Raw genomic sequence first — 16,930 nt, forward strand, 5'->3', positions numbered from 1 at the left:
GGCTCGTGAACAGTGGGGGCGTGGAAACCCCTAACCGTGGCGGCAGGGAGCCTGTCATTGTATCATAAATATTGAATACACAAAATAAATGTTATACAATAATTTGGAAGATTTCAGATAGTTGCAGTAGTCAATCAACAAACTAATAGGTTATTTGGGCTTTTGAGAAATGTAGGAGGCTAAAACTACAAACTGCTTAGTAACAAGTTATTGGAGATTTTTGGGAAATGGGATTGCAGTTAACCATTTTATTAAATAAATTGAGGGATTTAAAAAAAAATTAGGCAATGCAAATGAATAGAAAAGTTGTCACATTTCAATATTGTTACATCCCTATACCGTTTTAGTGCAAGCTGTATTGCAGGAAAACGGCTCTTCCACAAAAATTGGGCCAATAATTTGGTTAATTTCATAATCGTGCATAATTGTGCAAACGTGATGAGGCCACTAAGGTTTTTTAATCAATTTAATAAAATTGCCAGAGGCATAGTTCCCTAATCTCCCTGTTTATCATGCTCTCCTGAATTTGGCTTGTGGGTTGCAGGATTTTCTATCCACTTGGAGTTCTGAACCCTTTGGCAAATCACAGAATGTCTTCCAGCAATCACCTGACCCCTACAGAGAGAAGGTTTAATCTTGGGGATGAATTCCCAGCTGCCGGACACTGAATTCTCACCCCAGCCTCCTGTAGGTTCAAATATTGGGATTATGAACAAATCTTTTACTGAACATCACCTCAGGCAGCAGTGGCGGCACCTCCGTATTGGCCAAGGAGCGTCGACCCACTATTCAGAGTACGTCACAGAAAATAAAAAATGATTTTGAAACAATAATATAATTTTATTTTTCTGTGACGGGCTCTGGCTGATGGTGCGTGCATGCGGGGCGGGGCCTGGCCATGACGGGCAGGAGGGTTGGGGACTAAAAAGAGCGCATGTAAGTTTGGCCGGCCGCCTTACCTCAGATGGCTTTTTGTCAACTTTGGCAGTATCTAGAAACTGAAGCAATCTCAATAGTAGGTGCTATGGAAATAGCTATACATTTACATTACTAAATGTCTGAGTTCTCGCCTACTATGAACTGATTACTGCTGTGTCCCGAAGACTTTTCAGTATCTTGAACCAATATTCCAGTGTCACTATGCTATATTCTTGGCTGCTGTAATAGTGCAATTCTGCCACCGCTACTTTTTGTGCCAAGTTTTGGATGTGCGCCTCACTAACCAAATATACCATCTCCTGTTGTATAATTTGCAGATTTTAACAAAAATACTTTCTAGCCTTTTCCCCGCAGTAGTAGCCTCTTTGCTAAGATTATCATTTCACCTTTCAATTGCTGATTGCTGTATTCAAGAGTTAAACTGAAGCTGTAAGGTTAAAGCTTTGTAGCAGTATTGACATGATAATTAAAAATAGAGAACTAATACGTATCCATACATTCGACATAATTCGGTTCTCCTCTGACACATAGGGGCATATTACCAACAACTAGCGATAATGTTTGTCTCTAACTTGTTTAGAGACAAAAATTATCGCCGCACATCGGCGATTTTTATCGCAGATAAACCTTGCTATTAGCAAGGTTTATCGCAAATGCGACAAAAAACGTCCGCAATGCATGAATATCGCTGAAAAGTCAGCGATATTCATGCATTATCGAGCAAATGCTCTTAGCCATGTTATCCACCTCCCATTCGATAACATGGTGAAGAACTGCTCAGGGCAGGTGTTAGCTTTTGGAGATATTCGCGCTTAGCGCGAATATCTCCAAAAGTTGGTAATAGGAGATAGCGATGTTAGCGACTGTTTCCAGTTGCTAACATCTTGGCACGCCCACTTTGCATGTCATTAGTAATAAATATCACTGACATGCAAAGCGGGGCCCAAGGTGGTCGCTATCTCCTATTAGCTGTCGCTAACTGGTGTTAGCGACAGCTAGGTAATAGGGAGATAATTTTATCTCCGCTTTCTTGGCTTTTAAAGCCAAAAAAGCGGAGATAAACCCCCTTGATAATATGCCCGATAATTCCATCAGCCTTGGCTACAATAAAGAAATATTACATAAAAGTAGGACTCGCATTTTATTACCATAAGTAATGATTGGTGTAGAATTGGTGTTGTCTTCATGACAGTTTTCTCCTTTAGTATTAAAGTCACTTTTTAAAATGTGTCCTTCCAATTGGTAGTTTTCACACAGTAATTGTGACAAGGAGTTTGTAAACAATGCTTAAAAAAATCTAGATTATTTATAATTTTATGCCGAGCACGTGAACTTTTCACTTGCAATCTGTGGTCGTAGTTGTGTTCGGCAGCTACGGTGGATTTTAAAATTGTTACTTAATATAAGAGATCGATGCATACCAGTATTTAATTATAGTCACTGCCACTGGAATTATCTTATTCAGAAAAGGGGGTGGTGATGAACAGAGTGTCTGAATTAAGCAGACCACTCTTACCCAGTCCAAAGATCAGGGCTCGATCCGTTATTTAGCTCACTGCCCCATCCCAGCTCAGAACCTGGCTATATGCAAATTAGTCTGTCCCTGGCCCAGTGCATCATGGGAACAGGGCAGACCAAACTACCAAGCCAATTCTTCACCAGAAAGGAGACAAGCTACCGGGGACCGGTTTCTGCCATTTCAGGCGTCTTCGGCCCGGCTTGCTTGAATCCTGATGGAGCAGTGAGCAAGGGACTCATGTCTGAGTATACCCTTCCACGCTTATGGTGGACAAAATTATTCAGAAAAGGGGGTGGTGATGAACAGAGTGTCTGAATTAAGCAGACCACTCTTACCCAGTCCAAAGATCAGGGCTCGATCCATCACCGTTATTTAGCTCACTGCCCCATCCCCATATGCCAGAAACCGGTCCCCGGAAGCTTGTTTCCTTCCCAGTGTAAGAATTGGCTTTTGTAGTCTGGTCTGCCCTGTTCCCATGATGCACTGGGCCAGGGACAGACTAATTTGCATACAGCCAGGTTCTGAAACTGGGATGGTGCAATGAGCTAAAAAACGGTGTTGGATCTAGCCCTGATCTCTTGACTGGGTGAGAGTACTCTGCTTAATTCAGAGACTCTGTCCATCACCACCCCTTATTGTAAATAATTTTGTCCACCCTAAGCGTGGAAGGGTATACTCAGATGTGAGTCCCTTGCTCATTGCACCATCAGGATTCAAGCAAGCCGGGCCGAAGACGGCTGTAATGCCAGAAACCGGTCCCCGGAAGCTTGTTTCCTTCCCAGTGTAAGAATTGGCTTTTGTAGTCTGGTCTGCCCTGTTCCCATGATGCACTGGGCCAGGGACAGACTAATTTGCATACAGCAAGGTTCTGAAACTGGGATGGTGCAATGAGCTAAAAGACGGTGTTGGATCTAGCCCTGATCTCTTGACTGGGTGAGAGTACTCTGCTCAATTCAGAGACTCTGTCCATCACCACCCCTTGTTGTTAATAATTCTGTCCACCCTAGGCGTGGAAGGGTATACTCAGATGTGAGTCCCTTGCTCATTGCACCATCAGGATTCAAGCAAGCCGGGCCGAAGATGGCTGTAATGCCAGAAACCGGTCCCCGGAAGCTTGTTTCCTTCCCAGTGTAAGAATTGGCTTTTGTAGTCTGGTCTGCCCTGTTCCCATGATGCACTGGGCCAGGGACAGACTAATTTGCATACAGCCAGGTTCTGAAACTGGGATGGTGCAATGAGCTAAAAAACGGTGTTGGATCTAGCCCTGATCTCTTGACTGGGTGAGAGTACTCTGCTTAATTCAGAGACTCTGTCCATCACCACCCCTTGTTGTAAATAATACTGGAATTATCTAGCAGAAGAGGATCAAATTATGCGGCAAGGTTGACTTAATTACGCAGCTAGCACAAGCAAACTGTGTGGCATTATGCGACACATTTGAGCTAGTATTAATTAATTATTTTGTCATTTTCCACTGGTAACTGTGTGTAAGAAAATATTTCAACTAAGTACCAATTTATTACCCAAATACAGCAATAAGTATCTGAAAGATGATCAGTCAATCTTTGTGGAGGGCCTTTTGGTGATCACGAGTTGCCACGTTTTAGTGTCTATTCAACCGTTTGAGCTAGGAACAATTGTAGATTAAGCAACAGATGATGGATTATGTGGCAAATGTGGCAAAGCCATAATTATGCTAAAAACGTTGCGATCTCCCAATTGCAAAATTTCTGTGGCCCTCATTATAGTAGCTTTTTATATATAGCACTACATATAGCACTTCTGCTTTTTCTAAGCGTTGTAAATGACAGTTGTTATTACCCAACTAATAGTATTCAATTTATTGACCTTGCAAAGCTTGGTCTGCCATGCCAGGGTTTGGACTAATAACCTCCTGAATAATGCATTTTTTCATCTTGCGCATTCAGATCATCGGGCCATGCCAGCTGTGGCTACCTAAAGGGTAGAAGCGCTTGAGTGAACATACTCATATGGAGTCGAGTTTATTCACTCAGTCATTCTTGGTTGTAGATTTTCTGAACGGCGTAGACTTTGTCAAGCTCATTCTGTGTCCCTTCCTCCTCAGACCTGAGTGCTGCTTCAGTTCCTTCAGGAGGCTGGACGCCAAGGCTGCCACGGAGAAGTTCCAGCAGGACCTGGGCTTCCGGTTGCTGAACTGTGGCCGGACGGACCTCATAAGCCAAGCGGAAGAGGTGCTGGGCCCAGACGGGGTGAATACCATGGACGACCAGGTAGGCTTTGAGTAGGAAGGACAGGTAGAAGGTTGACGGATGGGTTTGTGAGAGTGGTAGGGAGCAGTCGGTCTACGCTGACACTTAGCACTGGTCAGCAGTAACCCTTCCTAGCAGTATCGCGTATCTGGCACTACACCACATTGAGTTTCTCCAACTGCTGCAAAGATCTTTGTGGACAGTGTAGGAAAATGGACAATGGACAAGTATTTTTACTGGGACAAGGCTGTAAAAGGCAGTTGGGTCTGGGAATGCGTCATACGGCAGGACTGTCGATCAGGTCTCCAGTAACAGGACTAAACCTATCCAGCGAGTCAGACGTGTTCCGAGGCAACTGTGGCCGTCCATTGACGGCATTCATAGCAGCATTGGGACGGCCCAGGTTGGTCTCATAGCAGTTGTTTGACAATGGCTCTTCACAAGGAGGAAGGTGTACCCCACTCTTGGATAGAGGAGGGTATAATGCTTGTAGCAGCCGCGGCCGCTGCAGGTAAGAGCGTTGGGGCAGTCGGTCCGCTGGGGGGGATTTCGAGAGCCGATCAAGAGGGAAAATGTATTATTTATTTAATTTTTCCTTGTGGCCGTTTCTCGAAATTCCCCCAGCCGGCCCCAATGCCCCACCTCTCTTACCTGCAGCGACCGCGGCTGGCATGTAGTGACCAGTGAATGGCTCTACAACGGCTAGAGTATGTTCCTCGCTGTAGCAAATATTGGGCCAACTTGGCGGGATAAGCTCCTGATGAGATGTAGCTTAGTTAGAGGAGACCGAACTGGGTGGAGTAGGAGACCTGGTGGATGGGTGGCGTCTAGCTCTAGGTCCTTATTGGCAGCCGGCTAGCTATATTGTAATCATTTTTCAGACATTTGAGGTATGAGATGTTTGGCTAATCTCAGTTGTTCTATTAGTCTATGGATAACTTACAGAACCCTTAGAGAAATGCCATTTAGCTTTCTAGATAGTGCTTACACTCTTGCTTATAGTTTTTCATCTGGAGACCTCCTCTGGTTTTTTTTCCCTACTTCTTTATTCTCAACTTTTTTAGAGCCCCTTGAATTGTTTCCCCTTGCTCAGTGAACCAAGGGAAGGGACACAGATGTGATTGATTGTGGTTAAAGAGTGCCAAGGACTTGTTGGTCTCGGCTACTATGGTGAACTATTTGTCTGCCAACAGACTGCGGAAGGTGAGGCTGGACCGCTTCATCAACCTCTTGAACAGTGAGTGGTGAGGGAGATGGATGGAGGCGCTTCTTTGGTTCAGTAATGAGTCAATAAGATGCAGAGGCTAAGACGTTGGAGTGCGTGGTTTAGATGAGATCAGACATGCAATTGATAAAGAAACAAGGGCGAAAATGTATGTAGCCAATAGCAGTCTCGCTATTTTGGGTTATATTCGTGAGCATTTGTACTTTGATACGATTACATTGAATCAAATTTTATGTATAATTTAGTCTTTGTTATATTATATTTTGTGTTTGGTTACATTACAGCATATTGCATCATTTGAATCACAAGTACAACGCCCGTGTACATTTGCATTTGCCAAGACTGCTATGGGGAGGCGCTAAGCATCAGCGTAAGGGAATTCGTCCACTTCGTTGGCTTCCACTCTGTCTGTGCCCCTCAGAGCGTTTCACAATCTAGCACAATGCGACAGCGAATGTTGAGACTTTGGTCCGACTCCACTATTTGGATTGTGGCTTATAGGTGATACCTCCCTCATTAATATTCATTTGGCAGGCCACACCTCCTCACTGCATACACCCCTTTAGACCTGCTCCAGATCTTTGAGCATCGGGCAAAGGCTTGGACACCTGACAACACCTCCATATCCTCTATTCGTGCGCCACTGCAAGATGTCCACTAGCACCTTACGTCACGAAGAAGCATATTTATATAAGAGATATGTACCACTGTTTACCGCTAGCTGATCCCTGGTAACCGTGCTCTCACCAGTCTGTAATGTGTCTTGCTGCACCTCCTGGAATCTGGTGGAAGATCATCAAAAATATGAAAAAGTGAGGAAAAGAGGGATAGTTGTGTTTGGAGCCTTAAGTTGACATTGTTTAGGTGAGGAGAAAATATCCTCGGGGTTAATATAAAGTCAATTGGAGGCGAGTTAGGTGTGACTAATTTCTAGGTCACACTTTATCTGTAGCAGGAACTCGGATCTACAGTTTTCCATTCCAGCTCCATAGTATCTTTCGCTGTTACTCATTACTCCTCCACCATCTGTAATACATTCATATTTAATTTTATAATCCGTAATTCCACAATACCTAAGGTCCTTTTTTGCAAACAAATACTAGGTGTGGCCTAGCAAACAGTAATATCGAAATACCTCATCTAAAAATCTTTAACAATCGCTATTTCCATAGTTTACAGCAATACAATAATTATATTTGTGTTCTCTAAATGCCCAAAAGATTTGTTACTTTTTTACAATTACTAAAATATGTTTCAAGACAGCAACAATCGTTAATTTCACAATCACAATTCTACAATTACTAATTCACTATTCAATTGTTTCAAAATAATTAATAGAACAATTTATAATGTGAGCAAAAAATAATTCCCCAATCGCTAATTTGCCAATCATTAGATCATTAAATGCACCGTCGCTAATTTCACAATTACTATGTTCGCATTTTCGGAACATACAAGCACTGGTTTTGTTACGTATCGGGTTGAGCCAGTGTGGAGCTGCGTACACCTTTAAACCCAGGGTCTATGGTTATGTGTTCCGCCCTATTATGATGGCGTGGCGTTCGCCAATAAACCCACAGTCTATAGTTATGTGTTCTGCCCTCTAATGATGCGGTGGTGATCATCTTTAAACCCAGTGTCTAGGGTTATGTGTTCCGCCCTATTAAGATGGGGTAGCGTCTGCCTTTTAACCCTGGTTCTAGGGTAATGTGTTCCATCCTATTATGATGCAGCGCGTTAGCCTTGAAACCAAGGCTGTAGGGAAGCCCTATTATGATGTGGCAGTGATCAGCCTTGAAACCCTTGATCTAGGGATATGTGTTCTGCCCTATTATGATACGGGGCGCCTTGAAACCCTGGGTCTACGGTTATGTGTTCCACCCTATTATTATTATTATTATGATGCGGCGGCTACCGCCTTGATACCCTAGGTCCAGGGATTTGTGTTCCGCCCTATTATGATGCGGAAATAATCGCCTTGAAACCCTGGGTGTCGGGATATGTGTTCCGCCCAATTATGTTGCGGCGGCGATCGCCTTGAAACCCTGGGTCCATTGATATGTGTTCCACCCAATTATGTTGCGGCGATCATCGCCTTAAAACCCTGGAACTCTGGGTCCAGGGTTATATGTTCTGCCCTATTATGATGCGGTGGCGATCTTCTTGAAACCCTGAGTCTAGGGTTATGTGTTCCGCCCTATTATGATGTGGCGGCGATCGCCTTGAAATCCTGGGTCCAGGGATATGTGTTCCGCCCTATTATGATGCAGCAGCAATCGCCTTGTAACCTTGGGTCTAGAGATATGTGTTCCGCCCAATTATGATGCGGCAGTGATCGCCTTGAAACCCTGGAACCCTGGGTCCAGGGTGATGTGTTCCGCCCTATCAGGATGTGACGTCGATGCCTTGATACCCTGGATCTAGGGTTATGTGTTCTGTCCTATTATGATGCGGCAGCGATCGCCTTGAAACTCTGGGCCTAGGGATATGTGTTCTGATCAATTATGATGCGGCGCCAATTGCCTTGAAACCCTGGGTCAAGGAATTTGTGTTCGGCCCTATTATGATGTGGCGGCACTAGCACCATCAGGAGCCTCCTATTTAGGGCGAGCTTTCTGGGTCGCGCTAAAGCACTCACTCGCATTTTGAAACTTGACACGCTGACGCGCTGCTGAACAATCTAAGCACGCTAGCGATCTTAGCTGCACAAACACTGATTTTAAATCGTCGTAGGTACTGTTTGTAAATGAATGAGATTTGCACAGTATAATTTTTAAAATTGTTTGGCACTTAGTAAAATTGTACCTCTGTGTGTTAGGAGACCGCTTACCTCCCCGTTCCACCGCAGCTTGTGCTGTTTGTTGTGGAGGGAGTGGACTAGCGCGGTACAGAGGGAGTACATCACCCTCACTTCCGGGGGCCATTTTAGAGAGGTGACGGTCTAGTGGTTGCACTAGCACCATCAGGAGCCTCCTATTTAGGGCGAGCTTTCTGGGTCGCGCTAAAGCACTCACTCGCATTTTGAAACTTGACACGCTGACGCGCTGCTGAACAATCTAAGCACGCTAGCGATCTTAGCTGTACAAACACTGATTTTAAATCGTCGTAGGTACTGTTTGTAAATGAATGAGATTTGCACAGTATAATTTTTTAAATTGTTTGGCACTTAGTAAAATTGTACCTCTGTGTGTTAGGAGACCGCTTACCTCCCCGTTCCACCGCAGCTTGTGCTGTTTGTTGTGGAGGGAGTGGACTAGCGCGGTACAGAGGGAGTACATCACCCTCACTTCCGGGGGCCATTTTAGAGAGGTGACGGTCTAGTGGTTGCACTAGCACCATCAGGAGCCTCCTATTTAAAGCTCGCATGGGGCTTACGCGCAGCGGACGCGCGCAGCGGGCGCACCGATGGCGCGCCGGAGGTGCGCCAGAGGTAAGCCCGTCTGTGCCCGTCCGTGCCGCGGCCGGGCCTAGGGGCACCCCCCTTAGCCATTCAGACCATGATGTACATATCCCTAGAGATATGATATACACACTACAGACCCAAGATAGTGGCTGCCATAATACACTGCGATCAGACACCTGGCGGGGACCCATATGCTGTAAAAACTGCAAAGTTGAGCTAATCCCGGAGATACAAATCATAAAACCAAATGGCTTTTCTACTCTCCGAGGGGGACTAATAAACGCCAGATCAATGTGTAAAAATGGAGCGCATGTGCATGATCTAATTACGGAAAATGACCTGGATTGTCTGTTCGTCACAGAAACGTGGCTTAAAGCCTGGTGCACCCCTGACGTTGTCTTCACCTTGCCACAAGGGTATCTTATCCAGCGATTGGACAGGCCGATACAACGCGGAGGGGGGGTTGCCATTATCCACCGTGATTCGATCAAATGCACCACGTTTGAACTCCCAGATCTTAGGGGGGCAGAAAGCCTGGGTTTCAATCTTCATATGCATAACACCACCATTTTTACCCTGTCTGGTGTACTGATATATCGACCACCAGGCCCACAGAAAAACTTCCTAGATAGTCTAGCTGAGGTGGTCAGTAATCTTGCACTCAAATTTGCTAATTTTACTGTCCTAGGGGATTTAAATCTTCACCTGGACTCTGACTCAGATTCCAACGCGTCTTGTTTTAAAGAGCTAATAGACGTACTGGGGCTGACCCTATTGACACGGGACCCCACTCACAAGGCAGGACATATATTGGACTGCATATGTACAAACTTAGCATCCTTAAAGGTAAAACCGCCCTGTCCTTTATTTTGGACTGACCACATGTTCATCCCATTTGACCTCTCAGTAGAGGGGAAGGGGCTTAGAAAGGGTGTCCCTAGGGTTGACACCAGCATGAAACATGACTGGAAAAAAATTAGAAATGATCCAGATCTGCAACAAAGAGCCAGGGCACTTAAACCTCTTTTTACGGGTGTCACGGCGGCAGACAATAACAGCTTCAATCATTGGATTAAAGAAATCTGTGGGCCCCCCAAGGCCAAAAACCGGAATAAATTACATCACAATAAAAAAACGGCACCCTGGTTCTCACTCTCCTTGAAAGAGAAACACGTTGAGGTTAGAAGACTGGAGAGAAAATGGAGTCGTCTATACATGGAAGAAGACCTCGGCCATTATAAAGAATCTAGGAGGCAATATCATGCACAGATTAAAACGGCCAAAAAAGACTACTATTTAAAAGCAATTGATTCCTCAAATAATTCACAAAAAGAGATTTTTAAGATAGTCAATGATTTTACGAAACCAAGGTTCCTCCTATCTGAAATCCCTCCCTCCCTTACTTTGTGCAATTCGATTGCAGATTACTTTGAATCAAAAATATCAAACCTTACCAAGGATTTTTCCGAACCACCGGCTGCTAAGGCAGTAGAGGATCTAGAAACTCCCTTGGGAGTAACACAACTCCGCGATTTTCTACCTATTAGTTCAGAAGACTCACGTCAACTGATTTTGTCAACTAAATCGGGTTCTCCCTTTGATCCTTGTCCCCCCTTGCTGATACATGCCCTGGTAGATATGGTTAACCCTACCATAAATAGTATTATAAATTCATCCCTGTCTTCTGCCATGATTCCATTGGAATGGAAACTGGCGGCAGTAAAGCCACTGCAAAAAAAATCACTGCCAGATCCCACAACACTCTCCAACCTCCGCCCTATCTCCTTGCTGCCGCTGCTTTTTAAAATGACTGAATCAGTGGTGAACAAACAGCTGACTAAATTCCTGGAGGACGAGGATATCCTGCACCCTAATCAATCTGGGTTTCGGGCCTCACACTCCACTGAGTCTGCCCTCTTGTACACCATGGAGACATTGAAGACCGCCATGGATCAAGGGAAGAAGGCCGTCCTTGTCTTGCTTGATCTATCGGCGGCCTTCGATACGGTGTCCCACTCAATACTGATCAGTCGTTTGGTAGGAGCAGGGATAGCAGGCACTGTGTTGGATTGGTTGAAGAACTTTCTTGATCACCGTAGACAGGTCACGGTGTTGGGAGAACACTGCTCAGAGGAAAAAATTATACTAACAGGAGTGCCCCAGGGCTCCACTCTGAGCCCGGTACTGTTCAACCTGTATATGACCCCCTTGATTGAGCTGATTTCGTCTTTTAACATCAGTACTATTTCTTATGCTGACGATACTCAGCTCATCCTGGTACTAGACGGGGAAAATGGAAAGGCAGAGGAAAATCTAAAAGACTGCCTCACTGCCACCTTTATTTGGATGCGTGAGAACCATCTCAAATGTAACACCGGGAAGACCAAAATTATTCCTTTCGGCCCGCAAAACCCTTTTTCCCCCAGTCTTTGGTGGCCACTGGATGTGGAGTCCCCTCCAGATACCATTGCTACGGCCCGTAACCTAGGGATCAGGTTTGACAGTGCCCTATCTTTTAAACAGCAGGCAGGGGCAGTGGCTGGGTCTTGTTTTAACACCATCAGAGGACTTAGAAAGTTTTTCGACTTTCTGCCTCTGACTGCCAGGAAGACGGTGACAGTGGCACTTGTAACATCTCGTTTGGACTACTGTAACAGCCTATATGCAGGACTAAATCGATCTGTCCTGCATAGGCTGCAGGTTGTCCAAAATGCCGCTGCCCGTCTGGTCCTGAAATGGCCGAGGAGGTCATCTGCCTCGGCCGCTCTCAAGGCCCTACACTGGCTGCCCATCCACAAACGCATACTGTTCAAAATCCTTGTGATTACCTTCAGAGCCTATCATCGACAAGGACCCAAATACTTTCTCCCTTGGTTCAAACTGTACGCACCTACACGTTCCCTCAGATCAGCCAATATGAATCTATCACAGATCCCCAAATTCAGACTTTCAACAAGAGGAGGTAAATCCCTCGCAACCTTGGGTGCGAAGGCCTGGAATAAACTCCCACCCAATTTGCGTCTGATCTCCATTGAGAAAGACTTCCGCAAGGCCCTGAAAACTTGGATTTTCAACCTCTCAGATACGGTCTGTATGACATTGGTTTAGTTAGAGCGTGTTCAGTATAGACAAGACGGATGCTGCGAGCTGACTTTTCCGGCCTGTCATCTAGGCTACGGGCTATAAGCGCCAAGATACTCCTTGGAGTGACAGCCGCGCTATACAAGTGTATAAAATAAATAAATAAATAAATAAATCGCCTTGAAACCCTGAGTCTAGGGATATGTGTTCTTCCCTATTATGATGCGGCAGCGATTGCCTTAAAATCCAGGGTCTAAGGATATGCGTACCGCCCTATTATGATGCGGCGGCAATCGCCTTGAAACCCAGGTTCTAGGCTAATGTGTTACACCCAATTATGATGCGGCAGCGATCGCCTTGAAACCCACGGTCTAGGGTTATGTGCTCCGACCTATTATGAAGCAGCGGCAATCGCCTCCAAATCCAGGTTATAAAGTTATGTGTTCAGCACTATTATGATGCCGGCAACCGCCTCAAAATCTAGGGTCTAGGGATATGTATTCCGCCCCATTGTGATGCGGCAGTGATTGCCATAAAACCCTGGAACCCTATTATGATGCGGTGGCGATCTTCTTGAAACCTTGAGTCTAGGGTTATGTGTTCGGCCCTATTATGATGCGGCGGCGATCGCCTTGAAATCCTGGGTCAAGGGATATGTGTTCCGCCCTATTATTATGCAGCAGCAATCGCCTTGTAACCTTGGGTCTAGGGATATGTGTTTCGCCCAATTATGATGCGGCAGTGATCGCCTGAAACCCTGGAACCCTGGGTCCAGGGTTATGTGTTCCACCCTATTGTGATGTGGTGGCGATCACCTCCAAACCCAGGGTATAGGGTTATGTGTTCTGCACTATTATGATGCGGCGGCGATCGCCTTGAAACTCTGGGTCTAGGGATATGTGTTCTGACCAATTATGATGCGGCGGTGATCGCCTAGAAACCCTGGAATCCTGGGTCCAGGGATATGTGTTCCGCCGTATTATGATGCCGCAGCAATTGCCTTGATACCCTGTGTCCAGAAATTTGTGTTCAGCCCTATTATGATGTGGCGGCAATCGCCTTGAAACCCTGAAACCCTGAGTCTAGGGATATGTGTTCCGCCCTATTATGATGCTGCGGCATTCGCCTTTAAACCCAAGGTCTAGAGTTATGTGTTCCATCCTATCATGATGCGGCGGCGTTCGCCTTTAAACGAAGGGTCTAGAGTAATGTGTTCCGCACTATTATGATGCGACGGCGATTGCCTAGAAACCCTGGGTCTAGGGATATGTGTTCCTCCTTTATATGATGCGGCGGCAATCGACTTGAAACCCTGGGTGATATGTGTTCCGCCCTATTATGATGCGGCAGTGATCGGCTTGAAACCCAGGGTCTAGGGTTATGTGTTCTGCCCTATTATGATGCAGTGGTGATCGCCTCGAAACTCAGGGTGTAGGGTTATGTGTTCCGCCCTATTATGATGCGGAGGTAATCACCTACATACCCAGGGTCTAGGGATATGTGTTCCACCCTATTATGATGCTGCGGCAATCGCCTCGAAAACCAAGGGTCCAGAGGTATATGTTCCACCCTATTGTGATGTAGTGGTGATCGCCTCCAAACCCAGGGTGTAGGGTTATGTGTTCTGCTCAGTTATGATGCGGCAGTGATCGCCTAGAAACCCTGGAACCCTGGGTCCAGGGATCTGTGTTCCGCCGTATTATGATGCGGCGGTAATTGCCTTGAAACCCTGGGTCCAGGAATTTGTGTTCGGCCCTATTATGATGTGGCGGCGATCGCCTTGAAATCCTGGGTCCAGGGATATGTGTTCCGCCCTATTATGATGCAGCAGCAATCACCTTGTAACCTTGGGTCTAGGGATATGTGTCTTGCCCTATTATGATGCGGCAGTGATCTCCTTCAAACCCGGAACCCTGGGTCCAGGGTTATGTGTTCCGCCCTATTATGATGCGGCGGCGATCGCCTTGAAACTCTGGGTCTAGGGATATGTGTTCTGATCAATTATGATGCGGAGGTGATCGCCTAGAAACCCTGGAACCCTAGGTCCAGGGATATGTGTTCTGCCGTATTATGATGCGGCGGCAATCGCCTTGAAACCCAGGGTCTAGGCTAATGTGTTTCACCCAATTATGATGCGTCAGCGATCACCTTGAAACCCACGGTCTAGGGTTATGTGCTCCGACCTATTATGAAGCAGCAGCAATCGCCTCCAAATCCAGGTTATAGGGTTATGTGTTCAGCCCTATTATGATGCGGCGGCTATCGCCTCAAAATCTAGGGTCTAGGGATATGTATTCCGCCCCATTATGATGCGGCAGTGATTGCCATAAAACCCTGGAACCCTATTATGATTCGGTGGTGATCTTCTTGAAACCCTGAGTCTAGGGTTATGTGTTCCGCCCTATTATGATGCGGCGGCGATCGCCTTGAAATCCTGGGTCCAGGGATATGTGTTCCGCCCTATTATGATGCAGCAGCAATCGCCTTGTAACCTTGGGTCTAGGGATATGTGTTTCGCCCAATTATGATGCGGCAGTGATCGCCTGAAACCCTGGAACCCTGGGTCCAGGGTTATGTGTTCCACCCTATTGTGATGTGGTGGTGATCGGCTCCAAACCCAGGGTATAGGGTTATGTGTTCTGCACTATTATGATGCGGCGTCGATCGCCTTAAAACTCTGGGTCTAGGGATATGTGTTCTGACCAATTATGATGCGGCGGTGATCGCCTAGAAACCCTGGAACCCTGGGTCCAGGGATATGTGTTCCGCCGTATTATGATGCGGCAGCAATTGCCTTGATACCCTTGGTCCAGAAATTTGTGTTCAGCCCTATTATGATGTGGCGGCAATCGCCTTGAAACCCTGAGTCTAGGGATATGTGTTCCGCCCTATTATGATGCGGCGGCATTCGCCTGTAAACCCAAGGTCTAGAGTTATGTGTTCCATCCTATTATGATGCGGCGGCGTTCGCCTTTAAACGAAGGGTCTAGAGTAATGTGTTCCGCACTATTATGATGCGACGGCGATTGCCTAAAAACCCTGGGTCTAGGGATATGTGTTCCTCCTTTATATGATGCGGCGGCAATCGACTTGACACCCTGGGTGATATGTGTTCCGCCCTATTATGATGCGGCAGCGATCGCCTTGAAATCCAGGGTAGTGTTCTGCCCTATTATGATGCGGCAGTTATCGGCTTGAAACCCAGGGTCTAGGGTTATGTGTTCTGCCCTATTATGATGCAGTGGTGTTCGCCTCGAAACCCAGGCTGTAGGGTTATGTGTTCCGCCCTATTATGATGCGGAGGTAATCACCTACATACCCAGGGTCTAGGGATATGTGTTCCGCCCTATTATGATGCTGCGGCAATCGCCTCGAAACCCAGGTCCAGAGGTATATGTTCCACCCTATTGTGATGTGGTGGCGATCGCCTCCAAACTCTGGGTCTAGGGATATGTGTTCTGCCCGTTATGATGCGGCGGCAATTGCCTTGAAACCCTGGGCCCAGGAATTTGTGTTCGGCCCTATTATGATGTGGCGGCGATCGCCTTGAAATCCTGGGTCCAGGGATATGTGTTCCGCCCTAAGATGATGCAGCAGCAATCACCTTGTAACCTTGGGTCTAGGGATATGTGTCTTGCCCAATTATGATGCAGCAGTGATCGCATTGAAACCCTGGAACCCTGGGTCCAGGGTTATGTGTTCCGCCCTATTATGATGCGGCGGTGATCGCCTTGAAACTCTGGGTCTAGGGATATGTGTTCTGATCAATTATGATGCGGAGGTGAACGCCTAGAAACCCTGGAACCCTAGGTCCAGGGATATGTGTTCCGCCGTATTATGATGCGGCGGCAATTGCCTTGAAACCCTGGGTCCAGGAATTTGTGTACGGCCCTATTATGATGTGGCGGCAATCGCCTTGAAACCCTGAGTCTAGGGATATGTGTGCCGCCCTATTATGATGCGTCGGCAATCGCCTTGAAACCCAGGGTCCAGGAATTTGTGTACGGCCCTATTATGATGTGGCGGCGATTGCCTTAAAACCCAGGGTCTAAGGATATGCGTTCCGCCCTATTATGATGCGTCGGCAATCGCCTTGAAACCCAGGGTCTAGGGTAATGTGTTACCCCAAATTATGATGCGGCAGCGATCGCCTTGAATCCCACGGTGTAGGGTTATGTGCTCCGACCTATTATGATGCAGCGGCAATCGCCTCCAAATCCAGGTTATAGGGTTATGTGTTCAGCCCTATTATGATGCGGCAGCGATCGCCTCGAAATCTAGGGTCTAGGGATATGTATTCCGCCCTATTATGATGCGGCAGCGATCGACTCGAAACCGAGGGTCTAGGGTTATATGTTCTGCCCTGTAATGATGTGGCGGCGTTCATCTTTAAACCAAGTGTCTATTGTTATGTGGTCCACCCAAATATGATGCGGCGGCGTTCACCTTTAAATCCAGGGTCTAGGGTTTCGTGTTCCGCCACGATGCGGCGGCGTTCGCCTTTAAACCCAGGGTCTAGGGTTATGTGTTCT

General features: G+C 46.5%; 1 protein-coding gene across 1 annotated transcript in view; it reads left to right on the plus strand.

Moving 5' to 3' along the window:
* The window catches only part of ABTB2 (ankyrin repeat and BTB domain containing 2), a 421,711-nt gene that overhangs the window by 356,510 nt on the left and 48,271 nt on the right, over positions 1–16,930 (plus strand). The window contains exon 5 of the mRNA XM_078684252.1: positions 4,545–4,710. Within this exon, the coding sequence (XP_078540378.1) occupies positions 4,545–4,710 (166 nt within the window). The remainder of the gene's footprint in view (positions 1–4,544; positions 4,711–16,930) is intronic.

Source organism: Lissotriton helveticus, chromosome 3_2, assembly GCF_964261635.1.
Source record: "Lissotriton helveticus chromosome 3_2, aLisHel1.1, whole genome shotgun sequence".
In the NCBI taxonomy this organism is placed as follows: Eukaryota; Metazoa; Chordata; class Amphibia; order Caudata; family Salamandridae; genus Lissotriton; species Lissotriton helveticus.